General features: G+C 44.5%; 1 protein-coding gene across 2 annotated transcripts in view; it reads right to left on the bottom strand.

The window, feature by feature from the left end:
* The window catches only part of RGL1 (ral guanine nucleotide dissociation stimulator like 1), a 270,929-nt gene that overhangs the window by 116,333 nt on the left and 136,931 nt on the right, over positions 1-17,665 (bottom strand). Inside the window, exons 1-2 of one of the 2 annotated variants that reach the window (XM_065936189.1) lie at positions 13,685-13,864; positions 12,607-12,717 (exon numbers count right to left, since the gene is read on the bottom strand). In XM_065936189.1, coding sequence (XP_065792261.1) covers positions 12,607-12,717; positions 13,685-13,711 — 138 coding nt within the window. In that variant the 5' untranslated portion in view covers positions 13,712-13,864. Of the gene's footprint in view, positions 1-12,606; positions 12,718-13,684; positions 13,865-17,665 lie in introns of those variants that run through there. The other variant, XM_065936188.1, reaches the window with a different exon arrangement.

Below are 17,665 nucleotides of genomic sequence, written 5' to 3'. Positions count from 1 at the left end.
ATCTACAGCTTTGTATTCTGTATTCTCAACGAAAAGTAGGGCTAGTTCTTTTCATGGCGACATAACCCATGTAGGGAGCTGGAGGGACAGACAGATGGAAAGAAACCTTTTAAGCCTTCATCTGCCACACAGAAAAGTATCACGTGCCTTGCTGCTGTAACTCTTAGCAAAACAGGGAGTTCAGGTTAGGGTTGGGCGCTGAGATAGGAGCTGCCGCCATCAGCGCTTTTCAGCCCAGTCATCTAAAGTTTTACAAGCCTTTATCCCTAGAGCAGACACTCATTTGTGGATTGTCTAGGTCAACACGGGACAGAAAGCCACTTTTTGTAAAGAATATCATAATCCTTCAACTCTGACCAAAGAATGTTCACGAAGAAACACTTTAACCAACTTTAGCTCCCTGAGAAACACTTTTGTGGGGGTCAAGTGGTACCCCTGGGGTACCCACAAGCAGCATGATGGATGAAAATGCTGGTTCCTGGGCTCTGCTGGTCGTGACACCACTGCTCGGCAGAGACGGATGTTACACAAGCACCTCGAATCACTGTGTGAGATGCCTTCTCCTTCTGCACCACCCACAGAGTCAGCACATGCAGAGAGAATTCAGTGTCTGTCAGTAACACTTTAACGTGAGCAAATCGCTTATTCAGCATCTTTGTACAAGATACAAAGAGATTTAGTTTTCAATTACAGCCCTGGGTACAAAGGTCAGTTAGCCCCATAAGTCAGCTGAGAAGAGGCGTAAACAACAGAGAATGGATGCAGGAGTCTGATTATCTTGAGAGCATAGTAAAGGATCTTAAGATACTCACGGGGGACCCTAGATGAATAGCAGGAAGGTCAAGTTTGTGGGCAAGAAGCCAGGGACCCTGGAGATTATTTTTAGTCCAAAGGAAGGACAGGAAGGAACAGGAACAAAACAAGGAACTCACCCAGGAGAAATGGAAAGCAAGACGGAAGAGACTGTCATAAGCAAATGGAAAGACAGTGAGAAAAAAATAGATCTAAAAACTAAAATTGCACTCCTAACAGGGAAGCCAGGAATGCCACAAGAAAAGGCTGAAAGAGAGAAGAGAACCCAGAAGGCAACAACGGGACTACTCAAAGGAAGTATTTTAAATGTCCGCATCTTTTGAGAGTCTGGTGTGGGCTGGTTGGCAACACTTCGCCTCTGGCATTATTAGGTCATGAGTTCAAGTCCCACATCAGCATTTGGCCTCAAAGCAAGTGTTGACTTTCCAGCAGCTCTGAAAGGCTGGAAGCACTTTCCATTCCTTGGCGTATTAACTTTACTGTCCTTCTCTGCAACAAATTAAAAGTATCCCAGAGAGAGAGAGAGAGAGAGAAGCAACAGCCACTACCTCAAAACAAACAAAATTCTACTAGAGAGAAAATAAGAAAGAGAAAGTAGGTTTTCATGTGCAGGATATTTACTGCATTTGTCTAGAATCTTGTGAGTTTGGGGTATTTGTTTCCACATCCAATTTATTGAGAGAAGCCTTGTCTGCACTTTCAAAGCACCTAGAATACCAGTACTAGCAGTAACAATGGTTGTGGCAGAGGAAACACTACTACTTACTGAACGTAAAGATATCATTAGGTTACTAGCAAATGGGAGGAAAAAATTGTAGAAAAGATTCCCTCTGGGATGAGGAAAGAAAGGCGACAGAACATGCCCATCAAGCATTTAGGTGATGAGGAGAGGAAAAAAAAATAAACAGCCTTGAGGTAACAATAAGAATATCCTTGTATTTGTATAATCATTTACATATTTAAAAGTACTTTTATATACACTGGGCTTCCCAGGTGGCACCAGTGATAAAGAACCCATCTGCCAATGCAGGAGGCATAAGAGATGTAGGTTCAGTTCCTCAGTTGGAGAGATCCTCTGGAAGAGGACATGGCAACCCACTCCAGTCTTCTTGCCTGGAGAATCCCATGGACAGAGGAGCCTGGCAGGCTATAGTCCACAGGGTCGTAAAGAGTCAGACACAACTGAAGTGACTTAGCATACATGCATTAATTCATATGATCCTCACAAAACCCAAAGGCAGAAGGAGTATTCCCATTTCACAGATCAGGAAAGTGAAGATTTATATGGTCATGTGACATTCTAAAACTCACCACCTCAGGAGAAATTTAGTTCATTCCCAGTCTGGGGCTCCAGTACTGCATTAACTGACTTCATGACATGTGGCCCAATGAGAAATTTAATCTTTATTCTAACTTGTGCAAGCAGAACTTATTCACATTCCACGTTATGTCCAATGAAGAATGATTAGCATGTTTACCATGCAATTTTTTTTAAAATCGTTTCCTACCTTCCCATTTTTCAGGCAGAAATAGCAAATGTAGAAGACAGAATATAGTCCATTGTTAAGTCATAAAATATTTTTAAAGCATGAAAAATCAGAGCACTGACAAATTAACTACAGAGGAAAACTGAAGGAATCTGAAATGCGAAATACTGGAGCCCAGTTCATAATCGTCTTTCACCATACAGGCAGCCAGGCAGAGAAAACACAGTGATGCATATTACTTCTAATAAACAAGGATTACTAAACCCTGCCACAGCCCTTCCTCCCAGATGTGCAAAATGAGAAATGGATGTCAGGGACACAAAGCGTCTCTAAGACCGTGTCTCAGTCATGCGGTCTGGTTTCTATACAACAGCAAGCATCGGGGGGCACCCACGCCTCTACACGGTTCCATGGTGGGGTTCAAAAGGGCTCCCAGACAGTGGGGTCCTCATGGGACCCCCACTGCTCAGTGAGGAAGGGCAGACCATATCCTAGGCTCAGTGCCAAGCACCTTACCCACACAACTTCCTCCTCATAATTCAGTCCAGAGGGGACTGCTAATTTCCTCCCTTTCCAGGTGAAGAACTTGGACTGAGAGAAGTAACTTCAGAGCTCAAGCTCACATTGCCACACACGGGCAGAGGCCACCTCTGGATTCAAGTCTGTCTGGCTCCAAAGCACAGACTCATGGCCAGGGCATGAGTTACCGCCCTCAACTGGTGCTCCTGCTGGAAAGAAAAAAAAAAAAAAAAACCCTGAAAAGAAAGAGCAAGTAGGAGGTGCTGTCTCCTGCAAAGGCTCCAAGTCAGGGGGAAAGAACCCCAAACTGATTCCCCGGCCAGGACCTGATGGCTCTGGGCCCTGTTCACCCCTGGGTAAGTCGTGTGTAAAACAGATATGCTCATTGTGTGGTGTCATTAGGGGGAGTCAATATTTGGATAGAAGACAGCAAATGTTTTCCTGTGCTTCACAAACTAACCAAATGCTTCCCATTTCCTGAATTTTTTATTTGGGAGGATCCGTTATCTCCATAAAGAATTTCAAGGACTGCAACTTTAATTAGAAGAGCCAGGACTATGAAGCATTTCATTTTCAGCCGATGTCAAATCTAGTTTCAATTATTTTTACCTACATCCATTACATGCGCTTTTGTTAGAAATCGTCCACATATTTCTAACTCTGTCACCAGCAGTGGCAGAAGTCACGGGCAGGAGAACGGCATCTGTCTAAGGAACAGTTGCTTCCAAGAGAGTTGCCAAGAGCCTCAGTTGATGTTACTGACCAAAGACATCCTACTTTTAGCAGAAAAAGTTTATCTGTGGCCTTCAGATTATCTTTAGAATGATGAAGCTGGAAGGACCCAGCCTTGGCTTTGCTTTTATAAAAGATGAAGAAGGGTACTAAAATCAGCAGAAAATGAAACAAAGGGGGAAAAAGCTAAATTGCTCAATTCCTTTCTGAAAAGAGCAAACAAACAAAGACTGTCTGGAGGAGTGTACATGGGATGAGATTAACTGTGTGGAAATGAATTCAAATGAATGGACCACAGATGGTACAAGCAATTAAACTCTAGAAAATGTAGGGTAATGATTCTGTGAGGGTGGAAGGATATACAGAACCGCCAACAACACACCATCCCACTCCCAGTCACCACCATCATTATCCTCAGGAGTCAGGCATACACGGCATGACATAAAGACGGCTTTGAGGAACCAAGCCACGCAAAAACCCCATTCATCGGAACACAGTACACAGCCACACTGGTGAGAAGGCCCAGGTATTCCTACGGTGTTAAGCCCAAAGGATGAGCAGTAAAAGACATGCCTCTCTCTCTCTTTGCACAAGACTAGCGGGATTTTATCCAGGAGGTATCTTCCACCTAATGTAATCTCTTCCTACCTTTATTCCCTCCTCTTCTCATTTATATCCTTTTTAAACTGAGGACAGTTCCTAAACAGAAGAAACTTAATCAACCACAAGAATGACACAAGAGAAACCAAACGAAGAAATGACAAGAGAAACCAAACGATCTACAGCCAAGATCAGGCTTTGATCAGTTATATAGAAAGAGGTCATGAAATGACATTAGAAAGACGTACCAAATCCTAAGAAAATACAATACCAAAAGACACTTCAATTTACAGCGTGTGCGTGTCTGTGTATGTGTATAAGAGAGAAAGATTGGGACTGTGGTGGGCGGCAAACTAAGGAAGCACTGTTTAGTCGCTCAATCACGTCCACCTCTTTTGTGACCCCATGGACTGTAGCCCACCAGGCTCGTCTGTCCACGGGATTTCCTAGGCAAGAATGCTGGAGTGGGTTGCCACTCCCTTCGCCAGGGGATCTTCCTCACCCAGGGATCAAACCCAGGTCGCCTGCATTGCAGGCAGATCCTGTACAGTCTGAGCCACCAGGGAAGCCCCAAAAGGAAGCATTAGATCTTACCAAATTTCTTCTTTGGTATGAGTGGAGTCAGCAATCAGACTGAGCCCCTGAGAGTGGCCATGCCAACTGCCGGAATAAATAGAAAGAGTTTAAAGACATGGAGCAGGGAGAAAGAAAGAGACCAGAACACCTAACCATAAAATTTCTTGTGTCTCTAACAACACAATTATAACTTTAACTGCCGTTGTCTAAAATACAACTCTGTAATCACAGTCCTGTGGGTTCCACATTTATCCTCTCTCTGTGGCCTACAGACTCAATCTGTTTAGTTTGTAAGGAAACAGAAGACTTTGGAAGGGGGAAAAAAAACACAGAGAAACCACAAGCTCTTCAAAGTACTCTGGAATCTGAGAAACAAGCAGAGCCTGCTGCCCCCCGTTCATAACCCAGATCCGAGACTGCGCCTCTGGACACGACACAGCAGGCACGCCTGGGTCTGGCCTTTGGGCCGTGCCGACAGGACAGTTGCTAGTGTTTACATGGAGCAAGCCTGCCTTGAAGTCCCCGGGACATTCCATCCAATGAGAAGAGGGTGCCGCTGACCCCGGAAAGCCAGAAGGCTTCTGACCTGCTCTCTGAACCCCAGGTGGCTAAGATCCACGCCTGCCGGGCCTCCCCTGTCCATCACCGGCTTCCAGAGTTTACTCAGAACTCTGGAAGTCAGTCTCTCCTCCCCCCACTCTCCCTATGCTTCAGTTCAGTTCAGTCGCTCAGTCGTGTCCGACCCCATGGACTGCAGCACGCCAGTCTTCCCTATCCATCACCAACTCCCAGAGTTTGCTCAAACTCATGCCCATTGAGTCAGTGATGCCATCCAACCATCTCATCCTCTATCACCCCCTTCTCCTCCTGCCTTCAATCTTTCCCAGCATCAGGGTCTTTTCCAATGAGTCAGCTCTTCGCACCAGGGGGCCAAAGTATTGGAGTTTCAGCTTCAGCATCAGTCCTCCCTATACTCCCCACCCTCCTGGCTCCACTGCCCCAGTTTCACCCAGGTCCTTATCTCTTTCCTCAGGTCATGACCACTTCAGCCTCCTTCCCCTGGCGTCCACCCCTCAGCTGTCAGTCATCTCTCTAAAATGTAAATCTGACCCAGTCGCTCTGCCAAAAGCCCTTCAGTGATGACAACCCAGCGCTCAGGACCAGACAAATTCCACAGCTCAGCACAGACCTGGCTCCAGCCCTGCTCCCTGGGGTCCTTTCCCATCACTGCCCGCCCAGGTGCCCCTCCCTCTTCCCCAGGCTGAGCCTCACACGGGGCTTTCATCTCTGGCACCCACGCTTTCTCCTACGCTGTGCTCTCTGGCTGGAATGCCTGCCTCCAGGGCCCCCCACATCCTCACCTAACTCCTAATTATCCATCAACTCACCACAAAAGGATCCTTCTTCCGTGCAGCCTTCCAGGAGGGCCTACACCTACCTGATCTACACACCGCCCTTCTCGGCTCCCCTAACACCCAATGCAGATGTCTTACACAGCACTGGTCACACTGACCACAATACATGGTAATTAGCTTATGTTTCTGTCTCCCTTACTACCTGAAATCTCCTGAAGAATAAGGAGTGTGTCTTGTATCACTTTGGATTCCCAAGGTTTAATGGGGTGTCTGGCGTAAAGTAGGTTGTTAGTGAATCAATGGATCCTATGAAAGGGGAGGTTAGCAGACTCCAATGCAGATGACAGAATTGCACAGCGGCAACAGCAGCAAGGGAGTTCACAGTGGGTGTTTCACTAGCAAACATCCCAGAAACTGCCCAGACTCCAGATTCCAGATCAACTCTGTGGGGACAGCCACACCCATCAGCAACCCAGACACGAGCCTGCTGAGCGTCTCTCATGGAACAAAGCTACATTCCCTATCTTCCCCCATTTCACCAGTCCTTGCCTTGGTCCATTCACAGACATCTTTTTTTTTTTTCTTTCCTGTTAAAAAGTCTATTTGGGTAGAAATTTAAACATTCTATTTATTTTAGCCTACTACTGCATATTTTAGTGCAAAATGTGTAGAGATCAGTCACTACAGGATTCTGATTATGTGGAAAGGGGATACATACAAGGATATGCATGCCATGGACAAAGGAAACCAAAATAAGTGGGATGGGGCAGTGGAGAATCCAAGCTAAGAGCTAAAGGGGAAAGGCGGGCTACTGACTTTACTGCTCTTCTTTCCGTGCTAAATTTAAAACCCCAGGAAATTTTTCTTTAAAATTTGACAGAAATAAGAATGAAATATGTTTATAATGTTAATTTAACGGCACATATACTATGGGGCTTACCAGGTGGCAGAGTGGTCAAGAATCTGCCTGCCAATGCAGCAGATGGAGGAGACGCAGGTTCATCCCTGTGTCAGGAAGATCTTCTGGAGGAGGAAATGGCAACCCACTCCAGTATTCTTACCAGGATAACCTATGCACAGAGGAGCCTGGCGGGCTATGGTCCAAGGGGTCACAAAGAGTCAGACACAACTGAGCCCGCGCGTATACTGTAAGCAAAGGAGTTAATGGGCCTCATGACCACGCTGTTATGTATTTGCTGGGGACAGACATGTATCTTGAACTTGACTGTCCCCAGAATTGCTGAACTGAAATGGATATTCTTGTCTTATGTGCTAAATACTCCTTACGCAGACCCCAGAAGATTCTGAAAGCAGTGAAAGGACGCAAGGTAACAACAATAGCTCAGGCAACTGAAATTTACCATATCTTCTTGATGGGTGGTGGCCACATGCTGTAATATTGGATTATTTTAGAAACAAGCTCCCATGGTCAAAATGAAAAATACCAGTTGGTTCTTTTACAGATGGTTGCTAAATTTTGGAATTTACTTTCTAAAGCTTAAATTAAACATTCTGATATATCAAAATAAGGCAACACAAGGGCCTGTTTTCCTAGATGAAAACAAGGATGACAAACTATAAACTGAGGGCCTCTCTAAGGCTTATCTCCTTAAAATTCTAAAACCCTGCTCCTGAGCCCTCCGACCATACGACCACACATGATGGTAATGTTTGCCAACACTTTCTAACTTGTGCATTGCCTTTCTTTCTTCAACACTCAATACAATTGGACCTCTGGGCTTTAAAAGGCAAGTTAATTCACTGCCATTTTTTTTTGTTGTTGTTGTTAAAATGAATAACCACTATCTTTGTTTGGGCCCTGCTTTGTTATAGGAAGGAAGTAAGACAGCTGTAATCATAGCTAATTAGTTTTTCTCACGCCCATGCACCCCTCTTCTTTGTAAGCTAATATCTTCATTCTAATTTGGTTTTAAATCAGGAGCAACCATACCTTCATATTTATCAAGATAATATCTGCCTCCCCAGAAGGCATGAAGCTTGATCCATTCATTCAACAAATACTGAGTTTTTGCCAACTAGATGGTCACAGTTCCCACTTCACGGGGCTTAGAGTCTAATGGGGAATACAAACAAACAGTTACAGCAGAGAGAGGTAAATATATGACAGAGAGATAAAGAATGCCTCTGAGACATGCAGAAGCGGCACGTCCTCCAGGCCAGGGAGATCAGAGGAGCTTTCCAGAAGTGAAGTGAGCTGAAAATGCAGAGAACTGTATGCCATTTAAAGGCACTTACTGACAGCAGGGCCACAAAAACACCAGGAAGACTCAACCCCATAGTCTACTCAAGTTGAGGTCAACGTCTCCACCCAGCCTGACTAGTGTTTACCTTCCCACTGCACTCATACAACCCACGAGCAACTAGAACAGAATTCTAGTTCCTTTTATTTCTAAAGGCATTCTGTTTTCTCCTGTCCCATTTCATTATCTTTACCAGCCTCCCAGCTATCAAATATTTCAATTCAACCCAACAAGGGCCTCTGTGGGAGACAGTGTGATAAACATGGGCCGAAGGGCAGGGAGGCACTGGGGCCCCACACACGGGCCACAGGAGCCCAGAACCGAGACAAGCCATGTGACGATCTGCTGACCATTCCACTCCCCACAGACCTTGCAGAGGTGACCGCACTCTTCCAATCCTGCCTGGGAAACAAATATCCCCACTCTGAGATAACCTTGGGTTTGACAGGTTTCTCTGGACCCTGAGCCTGCCATAGTCTGAAGACAGCAAAATGGGCTCTGGACACTGAAGCCCTTCCCCTAACAGTGGTTCCCTTTCCTCGGTCCATCTGAATATTCCTCCTAAAATGGGACATTTCCTGCTTCCAGAGAATACTGATATTTTCCTAAATTGTTTCTACATTTCATTGTCAATGTATGACCATGACACTGGGACCAAAGTAGAATAATAACTTTTTACTATTTGCTCTTCCAAAAATTATTGGAAATTTTTCTATAAGCTTAATCGAACAGTTGGATACATTATTTTTAATGTCTCTTCCAGCCCTGAGATTTTATGATTCTCTGACATAATCAGAACCATTTTTCTTTGAGGGTTATAACTGGGTAAAATTATCCCAGCCTAAGATGTTACTGTAAAGAGAAAATTGAATCAGTATTTCAACAATATTTGGTTTTTCAAAGTTGCCCAGCATAACTTCACTGTCAGTGAGCAAAGTTGTAGCTGCATGCACCTAAATCCAGCCTGAGCCATAGTTGACTGTATACTTACAACTGAAGACAGAGTGTTACTTCAAAAGAGCAACTGAACACAAAATTTCACAAACAAAACAAAGAATGTCCTCAACATTTTGGATTGTATGATACTTCACATCTGAGGATGTGTAATTTTTTTTTTTTTATCCTTCCCAAATTGGATCTTAATTCTGTTTTGTGATCAGAGTACTAGAAACTACAAAAACTACACTCAGTCACTTTGTTGTTGTCGTTCGGATGCTAAGTCATCTCCAACTCTTCTGGGACCCCGTGGCCTATAGCCTCTTTAGGGACCCCATGGACTGTAGCCCACCAGGCTCTACATGGGATTTCCCAGCCAAGAATATTGGAGTGGGTTGCCATTTCCTTCTCCAGGGTATCTTCCCAGACCAGGGATCGAACCCACGTCTCCTGCATTGGCAGGCATATTCCTGGGAAGCCCACTCAGTCATTTAGGTTTTCCTAATTAGCCTTATAGACTTGTAATGAGAGTCATACCCCCACTTCAGGTGCTACATAAACTCGCACGTCTTTGGTGCCCCACACTTTACACATCCAACATGGAGAGCTTATCAACAAGAAACACATCTTCACAGCAAATATCTCAATTTGCAGCTCAAGTTATCACTCAAAGCATAAAGAAAAGAAAGCCGTATGTCTTGAGTCTTGAACCAGGTAATACGTACAGGGAAAGTATATTATGAGCATCCTTGTTCTTCTGAGTCAATGTTTCTTCCACTACTATGGAAGCAGCCTTCAGGTCCCAGGCAGCTCCCAACAGCAAGGAACTAAACATTTGGGTTCAAATCCAGCCTCTACCACTTCCTAGCTGTGTGACCCCGGCAAGCAATTTAACTTCTCTCGACTTTAGTTTCCTCACGTGGAAAGAGGTAATCACAACTCCACCTTTCCTCATGAACCATTGTCATATTTTGACATGAGCTCACCTCATCTCCATCTCTGGTTCACTATAAACCCAGTTGTTTTGACGTGAGGAATACGGTCGATATCACGGTGACTTTGTATGGGGACAAAGGCTTACTAGGATTATCATGGTGATCATTTCATAAATGCGTGCAAATGTCAAATCATCATGTAGCATACGGGACCACTAACACCGGAGTGCACATCTGCTATAGGTCAATAATAAGTCAATAAATAAAACTGGTTGCTCTGAAGAATTCTGAAAGGGTGACTGGAAAAACAAGTATAGAGAAGCCACTCACAGGCCTCAAGAGAAAAGCTTTGTAATTGCTATGGCTCAATTGGTTGAGTCACATTTAATTAAGTCTGGAATTTCCAAGGACAAAAACAGTGCTTCCCAACAGGACACCGAAGACAAGAAAACAAGGGGAATTGGGGTGGGGGAGTTCCTAGAACTGGTTCCTGAGCACGAGGGGTGATCACAGCAAATCATACTTTGTTGAAATGGGAGGAGGGGACAAATCCCTCCATCAACTAGAAGCAATCTTTTCACATATTTCCCTCTTGGTATTTTAGCTCTACTGCTAAATCCGGGATGAACCAACTCCGAACTGTGCATAAATGTGAGGACTCTGGGAGGGGGTGGAGAGAAGTCCCGTGAACACAATGGTCAGTGAGAATTACCAAATAACTGGGGACATCTAAATGAACCATAATTCGTTGTGTTTGGGACCTACAGAGTTAACCTGTCCATTTTCCCATGACTTACTCATTCACGGCTATTGTGTTTGGCCAAAAACTAAAGCTGTCGTCCAAGCAACATCAGTCTCATTATAAAGAGAGGAACAACCTGGCATCAGAAAATGTAATAACCCTTTTGAAGGCAGCTGCTTCAGAAGCTTGTGAATCATTTTGAAATACTTGGGCCAAACCACATCAATACTGCATTTAAATAAAATGCAATACACGCAACCACCAAAAATATAAAGTGATGACTTGTCAGAACTCTAGTTCTGCTTTTCCTATCAGGTCTGCTGGTGATACACCTAATTAATTTCAAAATCATATTCCGAGTAAGGTACCTGCTTAAGAAGTGAAGACCTCAGGCTTTCAAAGGAAAGGCTCCTACCTTTCTAGGCTATACCTACAGATGCAACTAACAACTGACTGCCCTAGCGGGTGGTACTTCAACCCCAAATACGCAGCCTGACTTGAAGCAGCTGGGGAAGCCCAAAGCAATGAATGCCTGTGTCAGCAGCCCAGGAGACCCACGGAAGAGGAAATCATTGCTGCTGGCCATCCTGCCTTAAACTCCAGGAATTGCAAGTCACATGCTGCCTCTAGTCTTAAAGCCCTGGGCAGTTTTGTTTCCTGTCCTCTTTTGCACATGACCTTTGACTGCTGCTCAAATTAAAAAAAAAAAAAAAATTTTAAAAAACAACCTGAATTTTCTGAAACCCAAAGATATTAGAGATTGGATGCTGGTGCATAATCTTCACTGTTCTCAAGCCCATCAGCTGTGAAGCCTGAGTATGACCAGAATAAGGCCTGGGGAACCCACACTCCAACCTCTCTGTTCGCTTACCGCTATGTTCTTTCTCAAAGCTCTCTGTATCACCTCTCACTGTTCTCGGAGGATTCCTTCTACCTCCAGATGAAGAACTCCTTCGTTCTTCCACATGATGATGTCTGCCCAGGCTTCCCACATCCCCTTTAGTTGGGATATGCTGAAGGATCCATTAGGAGATAATGAATAACTCACATGATCTCACCCAATACTTTAAAATCTCAGCAGGGGGCAAAAATGTTGTTTATGGAAGCAGTGTTTCTCCAAAGCCCCAGCCCTCCACGCACTGGACACATGAAGAGGTGGACACTAAGTACCCTGTAGAGGATGTAACCATGGGAAACGCGCCGCCCCCCATAGGAGGCCGATTTGGAGTCTCAGCGCCCCTGAGCGTTCTGGGTACTTGGTACAAGAAGAGGAGCGGGAGAAGGGCTGTCGGGATCAAAAGCGGGGGAGAGAAAAGGATGCCAGCGGGTGACGCGGTGCCATCTTCTGGTCCTGTTACTCTACGTTACTTTCTGCCACCCCACCCTCACTCCATTTGCCAAATACCTCAAGATGTCTCTAAGACGTTCTGAATTATTTACAAACCTAAGGGAGACGCTTCGGAAAAGAATAAGTACAAAAACAGACCGGTATGGCTAGTGCAAACACTTGGTCATTGGCAGTTTCCTTTTTAAGGCCAAAAGAGAAGAAATGGAGAAGAAAAAAAACCTGCCTCTGCTAAATAATAATGATATTCACAGAACAAGAGGCCCTGCAAGTCCAAGGCTCACAGTCTCCCCAGCTTTACTCACCCCGAGCCATCTCGCTCCTTTATTGGCAGCCTGTTGAATCTGGACTCTCTTGAGGGTGACATGGTAAACAGCTCCTTCCTCTACCTCTTCACCCCAGTCCTGAATCGAGCTCTGCCAGGAGACAGGACAAAGAAAAAGAAAAATTTGTTTGTTTTTTTTTCCCCCTCTCCACTAACCACAATCTATCCCAGCTGCTTTGCAGCTTACAACAGCACTCAGGGCATAAGATGGGCTGTTCAAAATAAATATTACAATCAGAACAAATAAGACACACTGTTATAGGGGGAATGCTGAGATTTTCTTGGCCCCCCCAGCCCTTTCCTATGCTATCAAGAGCCCAGGGCTTTTCCTTTTATTTTTCCTAGACTCCTTCACGTATCTTAAATAGCTTTCTAAAGCCTTTTTTTTTTTCTTTCTTAAAGAAACTGAAGTTTAGTCCTGGCTCACTTTTCCTCCTTAAATGAAAGGAAAAAGAATTCACTGGCAGAAGAAGTTTGTCTCTTTATAAGTGGCTCCGTTCTTGGAGCAAACTGCATTTTAAACTCTGCCACAAACAAGTGTTTAAAATGCTAAGAGTGCTCGCTCCTTTGGAACGAGATACTTCGCAAGTCTTTTTTCTCCTCTTATTGTTTGGGAACCCAGAAAGTTAGCGGGAGGGATAAAAATTTTATTTCCGTCAAATAACTTGGCAAGTGCAGAAAAAAGCAACACATCGGCTGTGTGCAGCGACCCCCTGGGTTTCCCTAAACTTGAAGTTTGTGTTTAAAGAGCCGCTGGGACTCAGAGGCGCTCCGCGATTCACCCAGACTCACAGACCTCCTGCCTGAAAAGTTTTCCTTTGCTGACAAACATCAGCCCAGATACACCAAAAGCAACTGCTGAGAAAAATAAGTATAGTTTAAACGGAGAAGACACGCAGAGAGGAAGGCGGAGAAAGCCGAGAGAGAAAGCTCTGAGCTCCCAAGTCTGGGATCGGATGGCTCCGTTCACTCCGAGAGAGTCCAAAACCCGCCCAGAGAAAGCGGGAGAAGATTCCCCACCAGAGCAGCGTCGGGAGAAGGCAGAGAGTTCTCGTTACCATTTTAGCTTGCCAAAGCAATTTCATTCTCAGTTTTCTCTCCGGTGTGTGGACGCGGCATGATGCGCCCCGCTCCCAGGCGAACGCGATCCCCGCGCGGCTCAGCCGCGGCGCCTCCAAGCCCCGGCCCCGCGCGGCCGCCGCGCACGGAGCACAGACACGCGCCCGCCGCCGCCGGTGCGCGCGACTCGGCCACAAAGGGAGCGCGGCCAGCGAGCCGGCGAGCGAGGGCGCCGCAGACTCCTCCCCGCGCCACCCCGCCGCTCCGTGATGTCAGGCTTTCCTGTTTGTGCTCGGGAGCACACTCTCCCTTTCTGAAATCCCGCGGATAAAGTTAGCACGCCGTGATTTCTCCAGCCCTGAAGGTGATCGGCAGCCAGCCACCGTTTCCCGTGGATCAGGTTTTCCTGATTGGCCACCAGGTGCCCCCAAAAGGTCCGGGTGCGGTACGGGGATCTAAGCGTGTTTCTCCTTCCTTCGCTCAAAGAAATAAAGGGGGGGGGGGTGCAAAAAGGGATGGGAGGAGGGGGTCGGATAAACGTCTATTATCTGCGTGTTACTTATGGAATGTAGATTCAATCGGGGCGACCCCAGTGAGAACGGCAGTACTGGAAGCCAGGAAGTTTTTCATAAGGACCAAAAAAAAAAAAAAAAAAAAACCCAGAAATTGGTCAGAGGGTATTCCAAAACCCACGCCCCAGGATTGCGCTTGTCCTGAATCAGCACACCGCCAACAGGAAATGGCTCTGGACGTCTTTCTACCCCCCATAGTTTAAGGCTCATCAACTGTAACTGGCCGCTGTGGGAGGCAAAGGGACAGAGCAGGAGACGGTTTTGCTGAGACTGACAGCGTGCAAACTGGGCCACCGGCGGCCCGGGAGGCTCCCCGAGTCTCTGTGAGTCGTCACCATGGGTTGAGCTGTCTGTACTGTAGGGACGCGGTGGGATGATAACCTCGGGGAGAGAGCCTTTCAGAGGACACTGCCGGAGGGAGTTTTGTCCTAACAGAAAGTAAATCAGCAGCGAAATTCCAGATGATAATCAAACATTGGCACATGACAGAATTCCATGCCAATTGCACTCACACAAAAAAGTTTAGAGCTCATGTCTTGTATACTGTTCTCCCCTAAATGAATTTAATCGCCTTTAAATTTTTTTTAAAAGAAAGGCCTCTCACTAATTGCCATGCTAAGGCATAAGGCTGGGCTTTGGTTAATGAGAAATATATTATGAACTGAAAAGCTAGAGAACCCAGTATATTGCTGTTCCCAGGAGAGCAAAATAAATGACAGTGAGGGTGCATCCAGGAAAAATAACAAGATCTTTGGACACTTCCGAACTTCTCGAAGTCACTCGGCAAAGTTCCCCGCAAACAACCAGAATCTATCGGACAGAAGGGATGCTCTTTTTATTGAACTTTGATTATTTCTATTTTTACCAAACCACATAAACTAGACCTTTCAGTGACCACCAGCATAGTGTCCCCAGTGTCCAGAGGAAAATGGTGTGGAAGACCTTCCATCTGCCTCTTAAGCCACTCCAGGCCCACCCCTATTCGGTGATCTTGAAGAACACAAGATACACCTGGGGGCAGTTAAGCAACCCATCAGATTAATTTCACAACTACTTTAACCTGATTTTTGGCTGTGAATTTGGAGATGACTCCTTAAATGTTTTCTAGTTCAGGGATATTAAAAGTTTCTTCAAACTTGCCCCTCCCAGGAAGCCTTCTTGGACAGGACAGCTTATAACTCACAAGGCTCCAGTCAAGTTTCAGATCTCATCAGCCTCCTCTCCACCAACTCCCTGGCAGGCTACCTGATGAGTAAGGAGAAAATAGGCTTCCAGCAGATGCAGCTTCAAATCCTGGTTTTACATTAAGAGTGAACTGGGGTGCTACTTCCCTGGGCTTTCATTTCCTCATCTGTAAAATGGGACAAGGGCTTCCCTGATGGCTCTGGTAAAGAATCTGCCTGCTGATGCAGGAGACATGGGTTCGATCCCTGGGTCAGGAAGATCCCCTGGAGGAGGAAATGGCAGCCCACTCCAATATGCTTACCTGGGAAATCTCATGGACAGAGGGGCCTGGCGGTACAGTCCAGGGGTCACAAAAGAGTTGGACAGGACTTAGTGACTAAACCAGAACAGTAGCAAAATGGGACGAACATCTACCTCATAGAGTCTGAAAAAGGATTAAATGGAATATGTATACAACTCACCTAGGGCATGATCAAAAAAGCTCCATTCCCTTATTATCACACTTCCTCCCAAACTGCATTTTCCCAGACTCACTGAAAAGTTATATGTGTGCAATGTGCAGAAATCTAAAATGATGCCTTCTTACTAAATAATTTCAGAGAGATTTCCCAAGAATAACTACTTGTATTTATACGCAATAATGTACATGATTTTGTCCAAATGTTAACCCTCAAAAAAAGGCTGGTTTTCTGCTAGACAGGACACCCAAGTGTTGCAGTTTACAATTTTTAAATATTTATTTTAAAATATTCCACCTGCAGGCAGCTCAGCCAGTATTACCTTATTACATACTTTTGGGTTAAAATACTCCTGATCAGTATCTGGGGAGGATAAATCAGTAAACCATTTATAACTAAGTTTGAATTTATTTACTAGATTAATCTACCTATGACCTTATATAGTCCTAAAAGAGCAAGTCAAGTTTTGTTTAAAGGATATCAGCAGTGTTTTGTACTTTTCACCTTTCATCTCCTTGGTTAAATTTATTCCTAGGCATTTTATTCTTTTCAATGCTTTTTTAAGTGGGACTGTTTTCTTAATTTCATTTTCAGATTGTTCATCATTAATGTATAGAAATGCAACTGATTTTCATGTATTAATTTTATATCCTGCAACTTTACTCGATTCATTTGTTAGTTCTGATAAGTTTCAACAAATAGTGCTGGGAAAACTGGATATTCACATGTAAAAGAATGAAATTGAACACATGTAACATCATACACAAAAATCAACTCAAAATTAATTAAAGACTTAGGCAGAAGACCTGAAACTATAAATTCATAGAAGACTACATAAGGGAAAAGCTTCACAACATTGGTGTTTGCAATGATTTCATGGCTATGACACCAAAACCAGAGGCAACAAAATCAAAAATAGACATGTGAGACTACATCAAACTAAAACACGTCCACACAGCAAAGGAAACAGTGAAAATGCAACCTATGGTATGAGAGGAAATATTAGCAGAAAGCATCTGATGAAGAGTTAATATCCATAATATATAAGGAACTCCTATAACTCAATGGCAAAAATAATAATAACTGAATTTTTAAATGGGCAAAGGACTTTAAAAATTTCTCCAAAGATATACAAATGGTCAATAGTTCTGTGAAAAGAAGCTCACCATGACTAATCATCAGGGAAATGCAAATCAAAACCAAATAAGATATTGTATCACCTCACACCTCTTAGGATGGCCATTACTTAAAACAAAACAAAACAAAACCACACGTGTTGACCAGGATGTGGAGCAAAAGAAACACCTGGACACTACTGATGAGAATGTTAATTGGTACAGTCCTCACAGAAAACAATGTGGAGGTTCTTCAACAAATTAAGAATAAAACTACCATATGACCCAGCAATTCCATACTGGGTATTTATCCAAAAGAATTTAAATCAAGATCTCAGAGAGACCTGAGGGCTTCCACATTCATTGCAGCACTATGTATAATAGCCAAAATGTGGAAACAATGTAAATGTATGTCAGTGCATCAATGGATAAAGATGATGTGATATATATAGACAATAGAATATTATTCAGTCTTGAAAAAGAAGGACATCTTGTCAAATGCAACTACACAGATCTCCTTGGACTGCAAGGAGATCCAACCAGTCCATCCTAAAGGAAATCAGTCCTGAATACTCATTGGAAGGACTGATGCTGAAGCTGAAACTCCAATACTTTGGCCACCTGCTGCGAAGAGCTGACTCATTCCTGAT

The sequence above is a fragment of the Muntiacus reevesi genome, chromosome 5 (assembly GCF_963930625.1).
Source record: "Muntiacus reevesi chromosome 5, mMunRee1.1, whole genome shotgun sequence".
Classification (NCBI taxonomy): domain Eukaryota; kingdom Metazoa; phylum Chordata; class Mammalia; order Artiodactyla; family Cervidae; genus Muntiacus; species Muntiacus reevesi.
This window is presented reverse-complemented; position numbering and strand designations above follow the sequence as displayed.